This window comes from Oncorhynchus mykiss, chromosome 12 (assembly GCF_013265735.2).
Source record: "Oncorhynchus mykiss isolate Arlee chromosome 12, USDA_OmykA_1.1, whole genome shotgun sequence".
Lineage (NCBI taxonomy): Eukaryota > Metazoa > Chordata > Actinopteri > Salmoniformes > Salmonidae > Oncorhynchus > Oncorhynchus mykiss.
In genome coordinates, this window is record NC_048576.1 from 31,254,193 (window position 1) to 31,274,963 (window position 20,771).

General features: G+C 42.4%; 1 protein-coding gene across 3 annotated transcripts in view; it reads left to right on the forward strand.

The window, feature by feature from the left end:
• LOC110537442 (glycerophosphodiester phosphodiesterase domain-containing protein 5) overlaps window positions 1-20,771 on the forward strand; it is a 57,439-nt gene that overhangs the window by 7,906 nt on the left and 28,762 nt on the right. For 2 of the 3 annotated variants that reach the window (XM_036937395.1, XM_021623495.2), the window contains exon 2: window positions 12,377-12,554. In XM_036937395.1, coding sequence (XP_036793290.1) covers window positions 12,435-12,554 — 120 coding nt within the window. In that variant the 5' untranslated portion in view covers window positions 12,377-12,434. Of the gene's footprint in view, window positions 1-11,468; window positions 12,555-20,771 lie in introns of those variants that run through there. The other variant, XM_036937394.1, reaches the window with a different exon arrangement.

The window sequence follows — 20,771 nt, forward strand, 5'->3', positions numbered from 1 at the left end:
ACTTGTCCCAAAACCACTCCTGCGTTGTCTTGACTGTGTGCTTAGGGTCGGTGTCCTGTTGGAAGGTGAACCTTAGTCCTGTCTGAGGTCCTGAGTGCACTGGAGCAGGACCTCATCAAGCATTTATCTGTACTTCGCTCCGTTCATCTTTCCCTCAATCCTGACTAGTCTCCCAGTCCCTGCCGCTGAAAAACATCCTACAGCATGATGCTGCCACCACCATGCTTCACCATAGGGAAGGTGCAAGGTTTCTTCCAGACGTGACGCTTGGCATTCAGGCCAAACAGTTCAATCCTGATTTCATCAGACCAAAGTATCCTTTAGGTGCCTCTTGGCAAACTCCAAGCAGGTTGTCATGTGCCTTTTACTGACAAATGGCTTCCGTTGTGCCGCTCTACCATAAAGGCCTGATTGGTGGAGTGCTGCAGAGCTGGTTGTCCATCTGAAAGGTTCTCCCATCTCCACAGAAGAGCTATGGAGCTCTGTCAGAGTGACCATCGGTTCTTGGTCCCATCCCTGACAAAGGCCGTTCTCTTCTGATTGCTCAGTTTGGCCGGGCAGCCAGCTCCAGGAAGAGTCTGTCTGTCCCAGATCTGTTACTCGACACTATCCAGTGTTGGAGCTCTACGGACAATTCCTTCGACCTCATGGCTTGGTTTTTGCTCTGACTTGTGTTGTCAACTGTGGAACCTTATATAGACAGGCGTGTGCCTTTCCCAATCATGTCCAGTTAATTGAATTTACCACAGGTGGGCTCCAATCAAGTTGTAGAAACATCTCAATTTCGAGTCTCATAGCAAAGGGTCTGAATTAGTGATGCACCGATATGTCATTTTTGGTCGATACCGATTTCTGATATTTTCATTGCCAAATTAAACCAATACCGATAACCAATATTAAACGTTCTTGCAGCCTTTTTTTGCATTCTAGTACAATAAAAACGCTAACACAACACATGGACGCGTGGTCTAAGGCACTGCATCTCAGTGCAAGAGGCGTCACTACAGTCTCTTGTTCGAATCCAGGCTGTATCACATCCAGACGTGATTGGGAGTCCAATAGGGTGGCGCACAATTGGCCCAGCTTCGTCCCGGATTTTGCCTGGGTAAGCCATCATTGTAAATAAGAATTTGTTCTTAACTGACTTGCCTAGTTAAATAATGGTTACACACGCGCGCACACACACACACACACCACTGACCAAAAAGTAATTTTGTTGGCATTTACGTATGTCCCCATTACCAGAAAAACATAATCAAAACCTATTTCTTTCACTTACTTGCTGTGCTGTTTCATTGTTCATTTGTTCAGTCTTTTCATTCTCAATCAGGATTTCTATGGAACGCCATTTGGGTCTTTGCGTGTCAAAAAATATATAACACTATAACACCATTTGACACCAATTACACAAACACAAGATATATACACTGCTCAAAAAAATAAAGGGAACACTAAAATAACACATCCTAGATCTGAATGAATGAAATATTCTTATTAAATACTTTTTTCTTTACATAGTTGAATGTGCTGACAACAAAATCACACAAAAATTAGCAATGGAAATCAAATGTATCAACCCATGGAGGTCTGGATTTGGAGTCACGCTCAAAATTAAAGTGGAAAACCAAACTCCAGACTGATCCAACTTTGATGTAATGTCCTTAAAACAAGTCAAAATGAGGCTCAGTAGTGTGTGTGGCCTCCACGTGCCTGTATGACCTCCCTACAACGCCTGGGCATGCTCCTGATGAGGTGGCGGATGGTCTCCTGAGGGATCTCCTCCCAGACCTGGACTAAAGCATCCGCCAACTCCTGGACAGTCTGTGGTGCAACGTGGCGTTGGTGGATGGAGCGAGACATGATGTCCCAGATGTGCTCAATTGGATTCAGGTCTGGGGAACAGGCGGGCCAGTCCATAGCATCAATGCCTTCCTCTTGCAGGAACTGCTGACACACTCCAGCCACATGAGGTCTAGCATTGTCTTGCATTAGGAGGAACCCAGGGCCAACCGAACCAGCATATGGTCTCACAAGGGGTCTGAGGATCTCATCTCGGTACCTAATGGCAATCAGGCTACCCCTGGCGAGCACATGGAGGGTTGTGTGGCCCCCCAAAGAAATGCCACCCCACACCATGACTGACCCATGCTGGAGGATGTTGCAGGCAGCAGAAAGTTCTCCACGGCGTCTCCAGACTCTGTCACATCTGTCACGTGCTCAGTGTGAACCTGCTTTCATCTGTGAAGAGCACAGGGTGCCTGTGGCGAATTTGCCAATCTTGGTGTTCTCTGGCAAATGCCAAACGTCCTGCACGGTGTTGTGCTGTAAGCACAACCCCCACCTGTGGACGTCGGGCCCTCATACCATCCTCATGGAGTCTGTTTCTGACCGTTTGAGCAGACACATGCACATTTGTGGCCTGCTGGAGGTCATTTTGCAGGGCTCTGGCAGTGCTCCTCCTGCTCCTCCTTGCACAAATGCGGAGGTAGCGGTCCTGCTGCTGGGTTGTTGCCCTCCTACGGCCTCCTCCACGTCTCCTGATGTACTGGCCTGTCTCCTGGTAGCGCCTCCATGCTCTGGACACTACGCTGACAGACACAGCAAACCTTCTTGCCACAGCTCGCATTGATGTGTCATCCTGGATGAGCTGCACTACCTGAGCCACTTGTGTGGGTTGTAGACTCCGTCTCATGCTACCACTAGAGTGAAAGCACCGCCAGCATTCAAAAGTGACCAAAACATCAGCCAGGAAGCATAGGAACTGAGAAGTGGTTTGTGGTCACCACCTTTAGAACCACTCCTTTATTGGGGGTGTCTTGCTAATTGCCTATAATTTCCACCTGTTGTCTATTATTATGATTTCACAGAAGTGTGATTGACTTGGAGTTACATTGTGTTGTTTAAGTGTTCCCTTTATTTTTTTGAGCAGTGTATATAACATTATTTGACGTGTCAAATAAGCTTGTTGACCAATCAGGACCTGAATATGACTGCACGCCACATAATAATTGAACGTGTTCATACATTTTTTACGTAGTTATTACATATGCCATAATTGAATAGATAATGCTAAACGAGGTTGCAATGTTGTTATATAAAATCAACAGAAGACAATAATTGTTTAATTTGCAAAAATCTGTTGAAATCACACTGGATGTATAATACTTTAGAATTGCACTGGGGGCATATTGCGGGACTCTGAAACAACCGTGAATTGAGACACATTTATTGTCAACCTATTTGTATTGAACACTATTCCCGAGGAAAAACAATACTGCGTGGATGTTTTGGAGTCTGGTACCTCTGAGGAGGACGTTGGGGAAAAATATCTTCATTATTGAGTAGACTGAAACCCCATTTCATTGATCCCCAATCCTTAGGTAAGTTGTACAGAGCAATATGAATGTCAATACACAAAATAGGCTGACTGGGGAGGTGATTTCACAGTCACAGTCCCGCGATAAGAGCTACGATGCTAAAATTTGCGTGAACTCTTCACAGTTGTGTTCTGTGGGTGTCACCGAGTAGACTGATATCCCATTTCATTGCTTCACATTCCAACCTTGTTTAACATTATCCACCAATTCTAACCTTCTGCATCACTGTGTAACTCCGGTAGGGCAACATCTGAAAAATAGCGCACTTGGTAGTGTGTACCGGTGCTCGACCAGTCGGCGAAAGCCAACATCACTCACGACAGAGAACTGTTGATTGTCAAGGGCAATGAATTCCATTAGAGTTGTCTCACTGAATTTTATTACTCTTTCAAATGACTGCTCAACTTGTTTACTGCTCGATCCACACAGCAGATATTGTGGGCTGGGTTAGAAATGCTGTGTTGCATGTGTAGTGCAACATTTACAATGTCGTCATTACGTCATATACAGTGGGGCAAAAAAGTATTTAGTCAGCCACCAATTGTGCAAGTTCTCCCACTTAAAAAGATGAGAGAGGCCTGTAATTTTCATCATAGGTACACTTCAACTATGACAGACAAAATGAGAAAAAAAAATCCAGACAATCACATTGTAGGATTTTTTTATGAATTGATTTGCAAATTATGGTGGAAAATAAGTATTTGGTCAAAAACAAAAGTTTATCTCAATACTTTGTTATATACCCTTTGTTGGCAATGACAGAGGTAAAACGTTTTCTGTAAGTCTTCACAAGGTTTTCACACACTGTTGCTGGTATTTTGGCCCATTCCTCCATGCAGATCTCCTCTAGAGCAGTGATGCTGGGGCACCGTCCTAGGATACCACCTTTCCAACAAGTTAGTTTGTCAAATTTCTGCCCTGCTAGAGCTTCTCCGGTCAACAAGTGTTGTTATTGTGAAGTGGAAACGTCTAGGAGCAACAACGGCTCAGCTGCGAAGTGGTAGGCCACACAAGCTCATAGAATGGAAACGCCAGGTGCTGAAGCGAGTAGCGCGTAAAAATAAATACTCACTAATGACTTTCAAACTGCCTCTGGAAGCAATGTCAGCACAATAACTCTTGGCCGAGCAGCCGCACACAAGCCTAAGATCACCATGCGCAATGCTAAGCATCGGCTGGAGAGCTGTAAAGCTCGCCACTATTGAATCAAATCAAATCAAATCAAATGTATTTATATAGCCCTTCGTACATCAGCTGATATCTCAAAGTGCTGTACAGAAACCCAGCCTAAAACCCCAAACAGCAAGCAATGCAGGTGTAGAAGCACGGTGGCTAGGAAAAACTCCCTAGAAAGGCCAAAACCTAGGAAGAAACCTATAGAGGAACCAGGCTATGTGGGGTGGCCAGTCCTCTTCTGGCTGTGCCGGGTGGAGATTATAACAGAACATGGCCAAGATATTCAAATGTTCATAAATGACCAGCATGGTCGAATAATAATAAGGTAGAACAGTTGAAACTGGAGCAGCAGCACGGTCAGGTGGACTGGGGACAGCAAGGAGTCATCATGTCAGGTAGTCCTGGGGCATGGTCCTAGGGCTCAGGTCCTCCGAGAGAGAGAAAGAAAGAAAGAAAGAGAGAATTAGAGAGAGCATGTGTGGGGTGGCCAGTCCTCTTCTGGCTGTGCCGGGTGGAGATTATAACAGAACATGGCCAAGATGTTCAAATGTTCATAAATGACCAGCATGGTCGAATAATAATAAGGCAGAACAGTTGAAACTGGAGCAGCAGCACGGCCAGGTGGACTGGGGACAGCAAGGAGTCATCATGTCAGGTAGTCCTGGGGCATGGTCCTAGGGCTCAGGTCCTCCGAGAGAGAGAAAGAAAGAAAGAGAGAATTAGAGAGAGCATGTGTGGGGTGGCCAGTCCTCTTCTGGCTGTGCCGGGTGGAGATTATAACAGAACATGGCCAAGATGTTCAAATGTTCATAAATGACCTGCATGGTCGAATAATAATAAGGCAGAACAGTTGAAACTGGAGCAGCAGCACGGCCAGGTGGACTGGGGACAGCAAGGAGTCATCATGTCAGGTAGTCCTGGGGCATGGTCCTAGGGCTCAGGTCCTCCGAGAGAGAGAAAGAAAGAGAGAAGGAGAGAATTAGAGAACGCACACTTAGATTCACACAGGACACCGAATAGGACAGGAGAAGTACTCCAGATATAACAAACTGACCCTAGCCCCCCGACACATAAACTACTGCAGCATAAATACTGGAGGCTGAGACAGGAGGGGTCAGGAGACACTGTGGCCCCATCCGAGGACACCCCCGGACAGGGCCAAACAGGAAGGATATAACCCCACTCACTTTGCCAAAGCACAGCCCCCACACCACTAGAGGGATATCTTCAACCACCAACTTACCATCCTGAGACAAGGCTGAGTATAGCCCACAAAGATCTCCGCCATGGCACAACCCAAGGGGGGGCGCCAACCCTTGGAAGGCTACGAACTTGGAAGAACAGAATTGTCTAGAATGTAATTGTATATTGCAGGGTTAAGATTTCCCTTCACTGGAACTAAGTGGTCTAGGATTAGTGGAAACGCGTTCTTTCGAGTGATGAAACACACTTCACCATCTGGCAGTCTGACAGACAAATCTGGGTTTGGCGGATGTCAGGAGAATATTACCTTCCCAAATGCATAGTGCCAACTGTACAGTTTGGTGGAAGAGGAATAAAGTTTTTCATGGTTCGGGCTAGACCACTTAGTTCCAGTGAAGGGAAATCTTAACCCTGCAATATACAATTACATTCTAGACAATTCTGTTCTTCCAAGTTTGTAGCAACAGTTTGAGGAAGGCCCTTTCCTGATTCAGCATTACAATACCCCTGTGCACAAAGCGAGATCCATACAGAAATTGTTTGTCGAGATCCGTGTGGAAGAACTTGACTGACCTGCACAGAGCCCTGACCTCAACCCCATCGAAACATTTGGGATGAATTGGAAAGCCAACTGTAAGCCTGGCCTAATCACCCAACATCATTGTCCGACCTCACTAATGCTCTTGTGGCTGAGCGGAATGAGATTTTACGACAAGCATGTGTCCACATACTTTTGGTAATGTACACTAAACAAAAATATGTGTTGGTCCCATGTTTCATGAGCTGAAATAAAAGATCCCAGAAATGTGCACAAAAAGCTTATTTCTCTAAAATGTTTACATACCTTCTAGTGAGCATTTCTCCTTTACCAAGATAATCCATCCACCTAACAGGTGTGGCATATCACGAAGCTGGTTAAACAGCATGATAATTACACAGGTGCACCTTGTGCTGGGGGCAATAAAAGGCCACACTAAAATGTGTGTTTTTGTCACACAACACAATGCCAAAGATGTTACAAGTTTTGAGGGAGCATCAATTGGCATGCTGACTCCAAAAATGTCCAACAGAGCTACTGGCAGGGAATTGATTGTCCATTTCTCTATCATTAGCCACCTTCAACATCGTTTTAGAGAATTTGGCAGTACGTCCAACTGGCCTCAAAACCGCAAACCATGTGTATGGCATCGTGTGGGCAAGCGGTTTGCTGATGTAAACATTGTGAACAGAGTGCTCCATGGTTGCGGTGGGGTTATGATATGGGCAGGCATAAGCTACGGACAAGAACACAATTGCATTTTATCGAATAGCAATTTGAATGCACAAAAATTGCCGCAATGAGATCCTGAGGCTCATAGTGAGGCCCTTTTTCTTAAGGTGTCTGTACAGATACAGATACCTTATCTGGCACAGTCATGGGAATACAGATGCATATCTGTATTCCCAGTCATGTGAAATCCATAGATTAGGGCCTAATGCATTTATTTCAGTTGACTAATTTCCTCCTGTGAACTGTAACTTAGTAAAATCTTTGAAATTGTTGCATGTTGCATTTTATATTTTTGTTCAATATAGTTAGTATATGTTTATCTCTGTTTTGTTCTGTTTGCTACCGCTTAAGATGTGTTTTTCAACAAACTCGGTGGAATGAATACACCCCAGATCACACGCAAACACAGTTCACTTTCATAGCAGCCACATACAAACAGGATAATAATTTTACTCATTGTGTAATTCCTTCTCACATCTACACGCTTTCCTCCTCTGTCCCTTCGCTTGTAGACTTCAGTGTACAACAAACACATCAGCTGTCTGTGACCAGGTGAAAAAAACTTTCGAAGCCAAACCTTCATATCATAACCGCTAACCGCTATACACAGCCTACATTGTTGTCTCTATATTAGCTAACTTCATAGTCAACTTAGCCACTAGAACTAACTCGTTAGTAAACCCGCTACAATCATGCAGTACAGTGTACAGTCAGCAAACAGTTTAGCAGTTACACCTGTGGACCCCAGTGGCAATAATGAATTGAACCAAAAGCTTACCTTGACTTGGAAGGGTTCCAGTGTTGGATAGCCATAGCCAGCTAGCTAACATAGCATCCCTCTCTGCCGTATTTTGAGTAGGCTAAACTAGCTAGCTGCATTCACTAGCTAAGTGAAAGTGAAAAGAAAAATACATGTATCTCTCGCTCTCTTGCTTCTCCTTCATTTTTCAATTAATTAATTTGTTCAAAACTGTTCAACTATTGTCTTTCTCTCTCTTAGTCAACTACTCACAACATTTTATGCACTGCAGTGCTAGCTAGCTGTAGCTTATGCTTTCAGTACTAGATTCATTCTCTGATCCTTTGATTGGGTGGACATCATGTCAATTCATGCTGTAAGAGCTCTGATGGGTTGGACGATGTCCCCCGGAAGTTGTCATAATTACTGTACATTTATGGAATGGGTGATATCCATGAGCTTCCTAGGTTTTGTATTGAAGCCAATGTACCAAGATGAGGACGGAAACGAGCTGTCCTCCGGCTAAACCATGGCGCTACCCTACAAAGTGCTGTTAAGGCTACTGTAGACTGTTACAAAACAGTGTGTTTTAATCAATTATTTGGTGACGTGAATATATTTAGTATAGTTTTATATAAAAAGGATTGCTTTTTTAATGTTTCACTATTTTTATTTTTATGAAATTCACTGAGGAGAATGCTCCTCCACATTCTCATCTGAAGAGCCTCCACTGGTTTATATGGTCATTACTCAATAAAGCATCAATCTTATTTCTTGAATAAACCCTATTCCAGGACCAGGCTAGATCTGTGAAAGGCTGATAGGGAGCTCATTCCAGCGTCATGGAAACAGTGGACCTGGCACAGTAGCTTTACACAAAACACAGCTGAGCTGAGGAAACCAGATAATACAGCTGGAGCTGCCAGCCACTCACGTTTTCAATCTCATTCTCTCTATCTCTCCGTTCTGAGAATCGGTCAGTCTGTTAGGTGATAAAGTACAGGGGGAAATTCACTGCTCTCTTTGTCTGGGAAGATTAACCAGGAAATGGGCTCCTGTCACTGTTCTATGTCTTCATCTGACAGCCATTCACTGAGAGAACACTGACGCTCACCCGAACCGCTGGTGTGATTAAAAAGACCAATAAATATTTTCGTGCTTATCTCGTTTAGGTTGGCATGGTAGCATTGATTTGGTAAATCAACAGAGTGGAGGAGATAGTGGAAGTGTAGCTTTGGCAATGATTGATACCGTATGTTCTCGTGTAAAATTGATTTTCAGCTTGAGGTAGGGAAAAACTAAGGGGATGTGGCTGACAGGCAAACTGATATATAATTTCCAAATTTGTTTGCATTAAGGTTAGGTTAATATTAGGGTTAAGGTAAGAGTCAGTAGGTAAGGGTCAGCTGTCAATAAAATATCACATTTACATAAGTATTCAGACCCTTTCCTCAGTACTTTGTTGAAGCACCTTTGGCAGCGATTACAGCCTTGAGTCTTCTTGAGTATGACACTACAAGTTTGGCGCACCTGTATTTGGGGAGTTTCTCCCATTCTTCTCTGCAGATCCTCTCAAGCTCTGTCAGATTGGATGGGGAGTGTTGCTGCACAGCCATTTTAAGGTCTCTCCAGAGATGTTCGATCAGGTTCAAGTTCGGTCTCTGGCTAGGGCAATCAAGGACATTCAGAGATTTGTCCCGAAGCCTCTCTTGCGTTGTCTTGGTTGTGTGCTTAGGGTTGTTGTCCTGTTGGAAGGTGAACCTTCGCCCCAGTCTGAGGTCCTGAGCACAATGGAGCAGGTTTTCATCAAGGATCTCTGTGAACGGAGCAAAGTACATATTTCCCTCGATCCTGACTAGTCTCCCAGTTCCTGCCACTGAAAACATCCCCACAGCATGATGCTGCCACAACCATAAGGATGGTGCCAAGTTTACTCCAGATATGAAGCTTGGTAGTTAGGCCAAAGAGTGTCTGTTCTGATGAAACCAACTCTTGTTTCTCATGGTCTGAGAGTCTTTAGGTGCCTCTTGGCAAACTCCAAGCGTGCTGTCATGTGCCTTTTACTGAAGAGTGGCTTTCGTCTGGTCACTACCATAAAGGCTTGATTGGTGGAGTGCTGCGGAAATGGTTGTCCTTCTGGAAGGTTCTCCCATCTCTACAGAGGAACTCTGGAGCTCTGTCAGAGTGACCATCGGGTTCTTGGTCACCTCCCTGACCAAGGCCGATTGCTCAGTTTGGCCGGGCGGCCAGCTCTAGGAAGAGTCTTGGTGGTTCCAAACATCTTCCATTTAAGAGTGATGGAGGCCGCTCTGTTCTTGGGGACCTTCAATGCTGCAGAAATGTTTTGGTAACCTTCCCCACATCTGTGCCTCGACACAATCCTGTCTCGGAGCTCTACAGACAATTCCTTTGACCTCAATTCCTTTTGCTCTGACTTGTGCTGTCAACTGTGGGACCTTATATGGACAGGCATGTGCCTTTCCCTATCATGTCCAATTAATTGAATTTACCACAAGTGGACTCCAATCAAGTTGTAGTAACATCTCAAGGATGATCAATGGAAATCGGATGCACCTGAGCTCAATTTCGAGTCTCATAGCAAAAGGTCTGATTACTTATGTAAATAATATATAACTCTTTTTTTTTATTATACATTTGTACATAAAAATCTAAAAACCTATTTTCGCTTTGTCATTATGGGGTATGTATGGATTGATGAGGAAAACATTTGGAAAAAGTCAAGAGGTCTGAATACTTTCCGAGTACACTGTAGATGAGATAATAGACAAAAAGTTGAATCATGTTCTGTTTTACATGTAATTAATACTTTCATTGAATGTTGGAAAGTGCATCACATGTCGTTAGGCCTAGTCTCTCATGACAGCCTCAGCTGATTTGGTTCTGGGTGCTGAGGTTGGGTTTGGCTTGATATGTGTTGAATTGAAAGGACATTAATTTGTCATTTTGTCCATTAAAACATGGTATTGGTCCTCAGTATCAAGTGAGTTGCCAGAGGATGGATGATGTGTTTCAGTCCTACAGATATATAGTATGATTTCCTTTCCTAGTCACACAACATTAAGAATTTATTGTAATAAGAATTTTTCACAATAATTGAGAAGGTTGCAACTTGAGATTGTTCACTCTTTTATTATGAGACCAGGCTGCTTCATCCAAAAAGTTCATAATTAATGTGAATATGTTTTACCTACTGTTTCAGAGCACCTCTCCAGTTTCTCATTACTTTACTCATTTCAAATGTATATATTGTATTCTATTTGCCCCCAGGTGGTAAGGGTAGGTAACAACACATCCGCCACGCCGATCCTCAACACGGGGGCCCCTCGGGGGTGCGTGCTCAGTCCCCTCCTGTACTCCCTGTTCACTCATGACTGCACGGCCAGGCACGAGTCCAACACCATCATTAAGTTTGCCGATGACACAACAGTGGTAGGCCTGATCACCAACAACGATGAAACAGCTTAGGAGGAGGTCAGAGACCTGGCCATGTAGTGCCAGGATGACAACTTCTCCCTCAACGTGATCAAGACAAAGGAGATGATTGTGGACTACAGTAAAAGGGGGACCGAGCATGCCCCCATTCTCATCAACAGGGCTTTAGTGGAGCAGGTTGAGCTTCAAGTTCCTTGGTGTCCACATCACTAACAAACTGTCATGGTCCTAATTCACCAAGACAGTAGTGAAGAGAGCACGACAAAGCCTATTCCCCCTCAGGAGACTGAAAAGATTTGGCATGGGTCCTCAGATCCTCAAAAGGTTCTGCAGCTGCACCATCGAAAGCAGTTAGAAAGAGAACTGAAGGTCAATGTTTCACAAAATCGACTCTTGTTTTGCAACTGTAGACAATTGACCCATTGGTTGTGTCTAAGTATTATGAAGCCATGAGGAAGGTTCATACTACAGTAGTTGCATTGAGACACTTTCAAAGGTATTGTTTACGTAATACTGCTGTTTAAATGACTGTCAAGATGAAAATGTTGAACGACAGAGTAATAAAATAAATGATAGACAGTGACTCCAGAACAGAGGTGTCAGCAATTTGAGGAAAGGTTTCCTTGTTCTCCAAAAGGGTATGAAAAAGCTATCTTTGCCAAGAGGACATTTTTAAACGCAACCAAGACAACCAGCATTTTAAAAAGCATGAGGCAAATGGGAGCTGAATATACTGGGCCTCTTTCTCGAGCAGGCTATTCTTTTAACAGGCCATTTTGAAATATGCTGATGTGTGCTTGGTTGCCAAGAACTCATTAATCATAGGATGGTTGGAGGCTTCGGATGGAAGAGTTACCATGAGTAAAGATAAAGAAACCAATCCACTGATCCACAATCCGGCTACCCCAGTTACATGACTAAGGCACAGAATATTCATGCATGTTTTTAGGATTTATAGGGTTCCTGTTGTTCATCACAACAATCACCATGGAGTTCAGTTACTGGAAAGACAGTCATCATGTTGAGTAGCTGGAAAATATAATAAACGGTATTCCACACAAACACTCCTTTATCTTCCTTCAAGTTACTTTATTCTCTCCAAATGATCTCTCCAGTTTTTAATTATCTTCAAGATGTTTCGGTCTTCTTCTCCTGCAGGCTTCCTTGTTCAGTGTGGAATGCTAGCGGACCGGTGGCGAGCCGAGGCTGAAGGAGCATGGTGAAGCACCAACCCTTGCAGCAGGTCTATGAGAAGCAGCTGTGTTTGTCCTTCCTCACTGGGATCTATGGCTGCCGCTGGAAACGCTACCAGCGTTCACATGACGACAGCTCCAAGGTGAGAGACAAGACTTCTGCAAATGTCACAAGATGTTCTGTTGTGGACAAATGATAGGTGTATTTGTACATTCTCTTGTCATACAAATCAGTGGAATGTCTGAGAGCTAGATTGTCCTGACCTTTAAATGCACCTGCTGGCAACATGTCTGGACTTGTTACTGAGGACCACTCTAGTCCTCAATCAGTCAAATACATTATTAAAGGTCACACTATTTAAAAATAAGATGGAGAACAAGCTATAGGATGAAAAATACTGGCGTTTTGGGCGCAGGTACAGCCAACTAGCGCTAGCTAATGCTACCTACAAAATAATATTGTGATATGTAACTGTATCGATTCCCCCCCCCCATCACTAATAACCAGTAGATCCACTGAATGACCGTTAGTCATAATATCTATTTACCCACATGGATTGAGGCCCAAACAGAGAATCTGTGCTAATGCTGCTTAACTATGCTTTGAGCTCAAAAGAAAATGCTTTGGATCTCCTCATGTGACATTTACTGAGCAGCAGGAGACCGCAAAACATCAATGGTAATGATGAATTACCAATATAGGGATTGATAGACCTTCATAAGCACAATTAGTATTTTGTGTGTGAGTGTGTGTGTGTGCGTGCATGCATGTGTGTGTGGTGTGTCTGTGTGTACATGATGTAGGAAAAAAGTGGGCTAGACTGTTTATTAGGCTGTCATTAACATTGCTGCAGCATACCTGATATAACTCCATGTCCCTAAGTGGAATCAACATGTTTAAACCAGAATGATCTTTGAGAAACTGGTTACTGTTTGACGTTTGAATGTTTATGGATTGGCTGCTTTGCGTCAATCCAATTAACGTAATAAGAAAATCCCCATAACAATTTGTCTGTTTCAGCTAGAGATATGGGCTGCGTCTCAATTCACCGCATCCGCCTATGTTGGCGTTCTGCATCTGTGGTGGAAAGTGGCAGAGCTACAGTACTGTTTCACAGACCGGTAGTCTTCTCACAAAAATGTTTGTAGCGTGCGAAAGGTTTGGCCTACAAACTAATATAACCACTTGATGGAAAGATGAGACTCCCACAAACACGATGGTGTTCTCCCAGTACCAGGAAGTTTGGAAGTATTTTGTGCTCCAAATAAAGGGGTTAAATACGTGTAAAAGAAATACATATATTTATATGTACTGAACAATAATATAAACGCAACATGCCACAATTTCAAAGATTTTACTGAGCTAGTTCATCTAAGGAAATCAGTCAATTGAAATAAATTCATTAGAACCTAATCTATGGATTTCACATGACTCGGAATACAGATATGCATTTGTTGGTCACATATACCTTAAAAAAAGGTAGGGCGTGGATCATAAAACCAGTCAGTATCTGGTGTGACCACCATTTGCCTCATGCAGCGCGACACATCACCCTTCGCATAAAGTTGATAAGGCTGTTGATTGTGGCCTGTGGAATGTTGTCCCACTCCTTTTCAATGGGTGTGCGAAGTTGCTGGATATTAGAAGGAACTGGAATACGCTGTCGTACACATCGATCCAGAGCATCCCAAACATGCTCAATGGGTGGGTGACATGTCTGGTGAGTATGCAGGCCATGGAAGAACTTGGACTTTTCAGCTTCCAAGAATTGTGTACAGATCCTTGCGACATGGGGCCATGCATTATCAAAAATGAGGTGATGGCAGCGGATTAATGGCATGACAATGGGCCTCAGGATCTCATCATGGTATCTCTCTGCATTCAAATTGCCATTGTTAAAATGCAATTGTGCTCGTTGTCCATAACTTATGCCTGCTCATACCATAACCCCACAGCCACCATTGGGCTTTCTGTTCACAACGTTGACCTCAGCAAACCGCTAGCCCAAACAACACGTGGTCTGCGGTTGTGAGGCCGGTTGGCCAAATTCTCTAAAACAAAGTTAGAAGTGGCTTATGGTAGAGAAATGAACATGCTGGACATTCCTGCAGTCAGCATGCCAGTTGCAGTCAGCATTGTGTTGTGTGCATTTTAGAGTGGCCTTTTATTGTCTGTGTAATGACCATGCTGTTTAATCAGCTTCTTGATATGCCACACCTGTCAGGTGGATTAATTATCTTGGAGAAATGCTTACTAACAGGGATGTAAACAAATGTGTGCACAATTTTTTTTAAAAATAAGCTTCTTTATGCAAATGAGCATTTCTGGGATCTTTTATTTTAGCTCGTCAAACATGGGACCAACACTTTACATGTTGCGTTTATATTTTAGTTCAGTGCATATTCCTGAGCTTTCTTATATTTCCTATACTGTATACAGGACAGACACTTCAAAACCTTATTCCTTATGATTTTTCGGGGGGACTGTATGTTTTGCCATTTAGGCATGTGTTATTCAATGCGTTTATGGGCTATAGAAGACGAGGCCAAATTTAATATGTATATTTTTTTATACCTACATTGGTCCTACAATTCTAAATAAAATAGCTAAATGGTCCATGGTATGACCATCTTAAATCCATTCCATATGCTAGTTTAGTCTGAAGTCTGTTTATTGAAGAACTGCCTTATTCAGACCATGGGTGGGTGATGGATGATTTTCCAACAAATTTGTTAGTGAGATTATGGCAGTGGTAGAGGCTTGTTTGTAAGCAAAACAAAGTCAGGAGACATACAGTATCACTTGCAGGGGAAAAACAGTGACAAAGGAAACTTGACTGAGATACAGTAACCTGACACGTGTGAGATGGGGCACAACAATATCAGTCAGCCTGCAAGGCAAGAGCCTGCCTGTATATGACCTTTGCCTTAGGCTTCATAGAGAGAAATAAGATACAGTATTATACGCCTTATAATATGACATTATAGTTCATATATGCTTATAACAGGTGTTATAGTGTTATATATAGTGTTATACCTGTCAGCTCTCTGTAAAATGTTACAGAGGGAGGCTGCAAGTAATGTGCATAGGTATAGAGGTCAGTGTGTACTATAACGCTAAACTCCTTTTCAATGGCTAGCAGGACACAGTTCTACCCATCCTGTATTGAAAGCTGATCACACCTCAGGAATATTTGAACAATTTTCCAAACATACATACATAAAGAAAGACAGACAGACATTATTCAGTTGATTCAAAATAATAGTTTCCAAAATACAGTTATTGTCTTGTTATGAAATGCAACTCAAATTCAATGTTCTGTCAATAGTGGTCTGTATCAGCGAGGAGTAGTCATCCAACTCTGCTGCTCATTGTAAAGTTTTAGCTTTATGGCAGGCATTGGCAGCCATAAGCTTAGTGTAGAAGTCAATGGGGTGTTTTAATGTAATACTTTGACCCAGACTCCCAGCTGTGTGTGACGCAGACTGGAGTATTACAGCCACTCCTGCTGTACTTGACTTGTCATTAGACTATAAAGACGCAGTAGGTTGTCCATAAATTAGGCCAGTTAGGGAATGTGTAAGCGGGGCATTAATGAAGTGCTGACCAAGAGGAAAAATACGAACATACAGCTGCACGCCTACTTTCCCTCTCTCCATTTACAAAGCAGAATGTAGTCACTCACACACACATGCACACCAAGGTTATTATAGTTTTGTGTTTTTATATTAGTATATATTTCTATTAGTTTCAAGATTTTTATTTGAAATTCAGTTTAGTTTCAGTCAGTTTTCAGATCTGATTTACTAGTTTTTAGTTAGTTTAAGTTTTATAAAAACATTTCTATTTAGGTTTTATGTTATTTGGTTTCAGTTTTAGTGTTAGGGACAGAAAGTAGCCTATGTGTGGGAGGCTAGGAGCCATTTATGTTTTGTATAGTTTTGGTGTTTTTTGAGATGTCACTTCTGGTGCAGTAATGGCATAAGGTGATGGGTCAGGTCCTGAGTTATAGTCCAAGATAGACACCCGTTGTTTTAAATGTAATTTACTCACGTTCACATACCCTGTTTCATGGTGGTTGCCATCTGCTTTATAGAGCCGATAGCTAGCACTCAGTGTGCACTGGAACAAGCGCGAGCAGCGTCATCACATCATCCAGAAGCATGGCAGACATTGAACAAAAATATAAACGTAACATGCAACAATTTCAATGATTTTACTGAGTTACAGTTCATATAAGGAAATCAGTCAATTTAAATAAATTAAGAACAGTCATGGGCCCACCCAATTGGGAGCCAGGCCCAGCCAATCAAAAGCCCACAAAACGGCTTTATTACAGACAGAAATACTCAGCTGTTTCATCAGCTGTCCGGGTGACTGGTCTCAGATGATCCTGCAGGTGGCGGCTCCCGCAGGAGGCTGCTTATGGTATAGAAATTAACATTAAATTCTCTGGCAGCAGCTTTTGTGGACATTCTTACAATCAGCATGCCAATTGCATGCTTCCTCAGAACTTGAGACATCTGTGGCATTGTGTTACAAAACTGCACATTTTAGAGTGGCCTTTTATTGTCCCCAGCACAAGGTGTGTAATGTGTGTAATGCACCTGTGTAATGATCATACTGTTTTATCAGCTTCTTGATATGCCACACCTGTCAGGTTGGTGGATTATCTTGGCAAATGAGAAATGTTTACTAACAGGGATGTAAACAAATTTGTGCACACAATTTGAGAGAAATGTTTTTTGTGCGTATAGAACAATTCTAGGATAATTTATTTCAGCTCATGAAACATGGGACCAACACCTTGCATATTGCGTTTATTTTTTTGTGAAGTATAAATGTTAATATCTTTGGCTGTGAGTTATGGAAAAAAATATTTACTTGACTAAAGGTGATGACTAAGGTGTCTTATTTGCAATTTTCAGTGTGGACTACTCCATGGCAATTATCTTTTTGGGCTTGAATTCAGCTAAACTGCAATACCGAAAGAAAAAAAAAGTCCACTGGGTACAGTGGAAAGTGTGCTTCTAGACCGGAACCCTGTGGCCTTGGTCAGGTCATAGGTTAGGTTAAGTTTAAAGGTACACTCAGTGAGATGTTGTAGCTTAATGAAGTAAACAGTAGTAGTGGGTCAATTTCCACCACAACCAGGAGCATTGTAGTGCGAGGTTAAACTTCTCAGCTGTTTTGGTCCAGTAACTACCCGGTTGTAGCAGCGTGACGCACACCCGTGCACATGTGCAGATACTCTGTGTGACTATGTGAGAGCAAAGTCTTGCATAATGTTCATCTCATTGGGTGTGTTCGAGTAGTAAGGCTAACAACACCAACTGTACGGAAGTCGATGAGTGTAGTTGGGAGAGATGAATCTGTGACAGCTGAACAGCAAGGCTCAGATTAACAGGCATATTGTTTATAAATGTTGAAATAAGCGTTTCTTAATCCCCATATTTAAAAAAAACATAACATGTGTATAATAAATTGGTAAGAGAGTCTCAAATGTCACTTTCATTTGTATCCTCTGTTCTGCTTGTATGTTTAGAATCGCTTTAAAGTTGCAGTCACATCTTTGGTCACGTTCGTGGAGGTCAACCAAAAACACCCTAATGATTAGCCAGACAAATATTGCCTTCCACTAACCAGGAATTGTCTGCATGGTGCAGTTGGTGAGGATGCAGCTAACAAAACACGTTCCCAAAACGTTAGAGAATGTTCCCTAAAGAGTCTCATTAGGTCATTAATTAACGTTTTCATAGGAATGTTTCCATTATGTACAAGGAATATTTCCAAGAGATCATTCCCTTAATGTCAAATAGAACTTACCCAGAACGTGGTTACCAATTTAAGATATTCATGTTCTAGACACGTTTCATGGTAACGTTGCAAGAACATTGTGTCCAGACGGTTGCCGTGTTCTCAGAACATAAGATATGAATGTTCTAGACATGTCTCATGTGTCCAGTTTTCTGAGGGTTAGGAGAATATTCCATCAACGTCCCACCAAACATACACAGAACATGGTTGCCATGTTCTCAGAATCTAAGATGTTAATGTTCTAGACATGTTTTATGTTGCAAGAACATTTCTCTGTATCAGTTGTCAGAACGTCGCCTGATGTTCCCAAAGAAACAATACCCCAAAAATGTATGTTTCGTTAACATAATGCCTTGTTACTTTTGCAGAGCCAATCAAGGCCCTGATTAGTGAACCACTGATCCATTCATAGGTCTTTGTCTTTTGGCAAGGTTAGGGATACTTTCACACCGACACATTGCTTTTAACATGCAGTTTTCAACTTACATATTTTACATAAATAATTTCATTGTGCATGTTCATGTATATAGTAACTATTAATCTTGTCTTCACCTGAGATTTAAACTCAAAACCTCTTGGTCCACGATACTCTGATCTTTCCACTACGCTACCATGTCTGTGTCAGATGTCAGTTAATCTGACGAGTCTCATCGTTGATTTGACTTACTTATTTCAGCGATTTTTAAAGGCTTTTTGTATAGTTGTCTAATGTTGGTGGGGCATGTTAACCTGTTTTATTGTTACTCCGGAATCACTATGATTGAATAAAAATAGTTTTTCTTGAGTGTACTTTTATCAGAGCTGAGATTTATATCAAAGTTGCATTCATCTATTCCTTACACCAATCAAGTAGATTCATCTACATAAGTTCCTAGGTAGGAGGAGTTTCTTCTGGACAGGGCCTAACTATAGTGGCCCAATAAGCACATGCCCTTCAGATATCCCTTATTGGGACAGTGGTTAGGGTGTTTAACATTGTTGCTGGTGGCCTCGGATTGAGGCCCAGTAGGGGAGTCACCATACTCTTACATTTTCAGTAATATACAGTTGAAGTCAGAAGTTTACATACACCTTAGCCAAATACATTAAAACTCAGGTTCACAATTCCTGACATTTAATCCTAGGTTCAATTCCCTGTCTTAGGTCAGTTAGGCTCACCACATTATTTTAAGAATGTGAAATGTCAGAATAATAGTAGAGAGAATTAATTATTTCCGCTTTTTTCTTTCATCACATTCCCAGTGGGTCAGAAGTTTACATATACTCAATTAGTATTTGGTAGCATTGCCTTTAAATTGTTTAACTTGGGTCAAAGGTTTCGGGTAGCCTTCCACAAGCTTCCCACAATAAGTTGGGTGAATTTTGGCCCATTCCTCCTGACAGAGCTTGTGTGACTGAGTCAGGTTTGTAGGCCTCCTTGCTCGCACACACTTTTTCAGTTCTACCAACAAATTTTCTATGGGATTGAGGTCAGGGCTTTGTGATGGCCACTCCAATACCTTGACTTTGTTGTCCTTAAGCCATTTTGCCACAACTTTGGAAGTATGCTTGGGGTCATTATCCATTTGGAAGACCCATTTGCGACCAAGCTTTAACTTCCTGACCTGACTGATGTCTTGAGATGTTGCTTCAATATATCCACATAATTTTTCTGCCTCATGATGCCATGTATTTTGTGAAGTGCACCAGTCCCTCCTGCAGCAAAGCTGGGATGGTGTTCTTCAGCTTGCAAGCCTCCCCCTATTTCCTCCAAAAATAACGATGGTCATTATGGCCAAACAGTTCTATTTTTGTTTCATCAGACCAGAGGACATTTCTACAAAAAGTATGATCTTTGTCCCCATGTGCAGTTGCAAACCGTAGTCTGGCTTTTTTATGGCGGTTTTGGAGCAGTGGCTTCTTCCTTGCTGAGCGGCCTTTCAGGTTATGTCGATATAGGACTCGTTTTACTGTGGATATAGATACTTTTGTACCCGTTTCCTCCAGCATCTTCACAAGGTCCTTTGCTGTTGTTCTGCACTTTTTGCACTAAAGTACGTTCACCTCTAGGAGACAGAACGCGTCTCCTTCCTGAGCGGTATGATGTCTGCGTGGTCCCATGGTGTTTATACTTGCGTACTATTGTTTGTACAGATGAACGTGGTACCGTCAGGCGTTTGGAAATTGCTCCCAAGGATGAACCAGACTTGTGGAAGTATACAATTCTTTTTTTTCTGAGGTCTTGGCTGATTTCTTTTGATTTTCCCATGATGTCAAGGAAAGAGGCACTGAGTTGAAGGTATGCCCTGAAATACATCCACAGGTACACCTCCAATTGACTCAAATGATGTCAATTAGCCTATCAGAAGCTTGTAAAGCCATGACATCATTTTCTGGAATTTTCCAAGCTGTTTAAAGGCACAGTTAACTTAGTGTTTGTAAACTTCTGACCCCCTGGAATTGTGATACAGTGAATTACAAGTGCAATAATTAATAATCTGTAAACAATAGTTGTAAAAATGACTTGTGTCATGCACAAAGTAGATGTCCTAACTGACTTGCC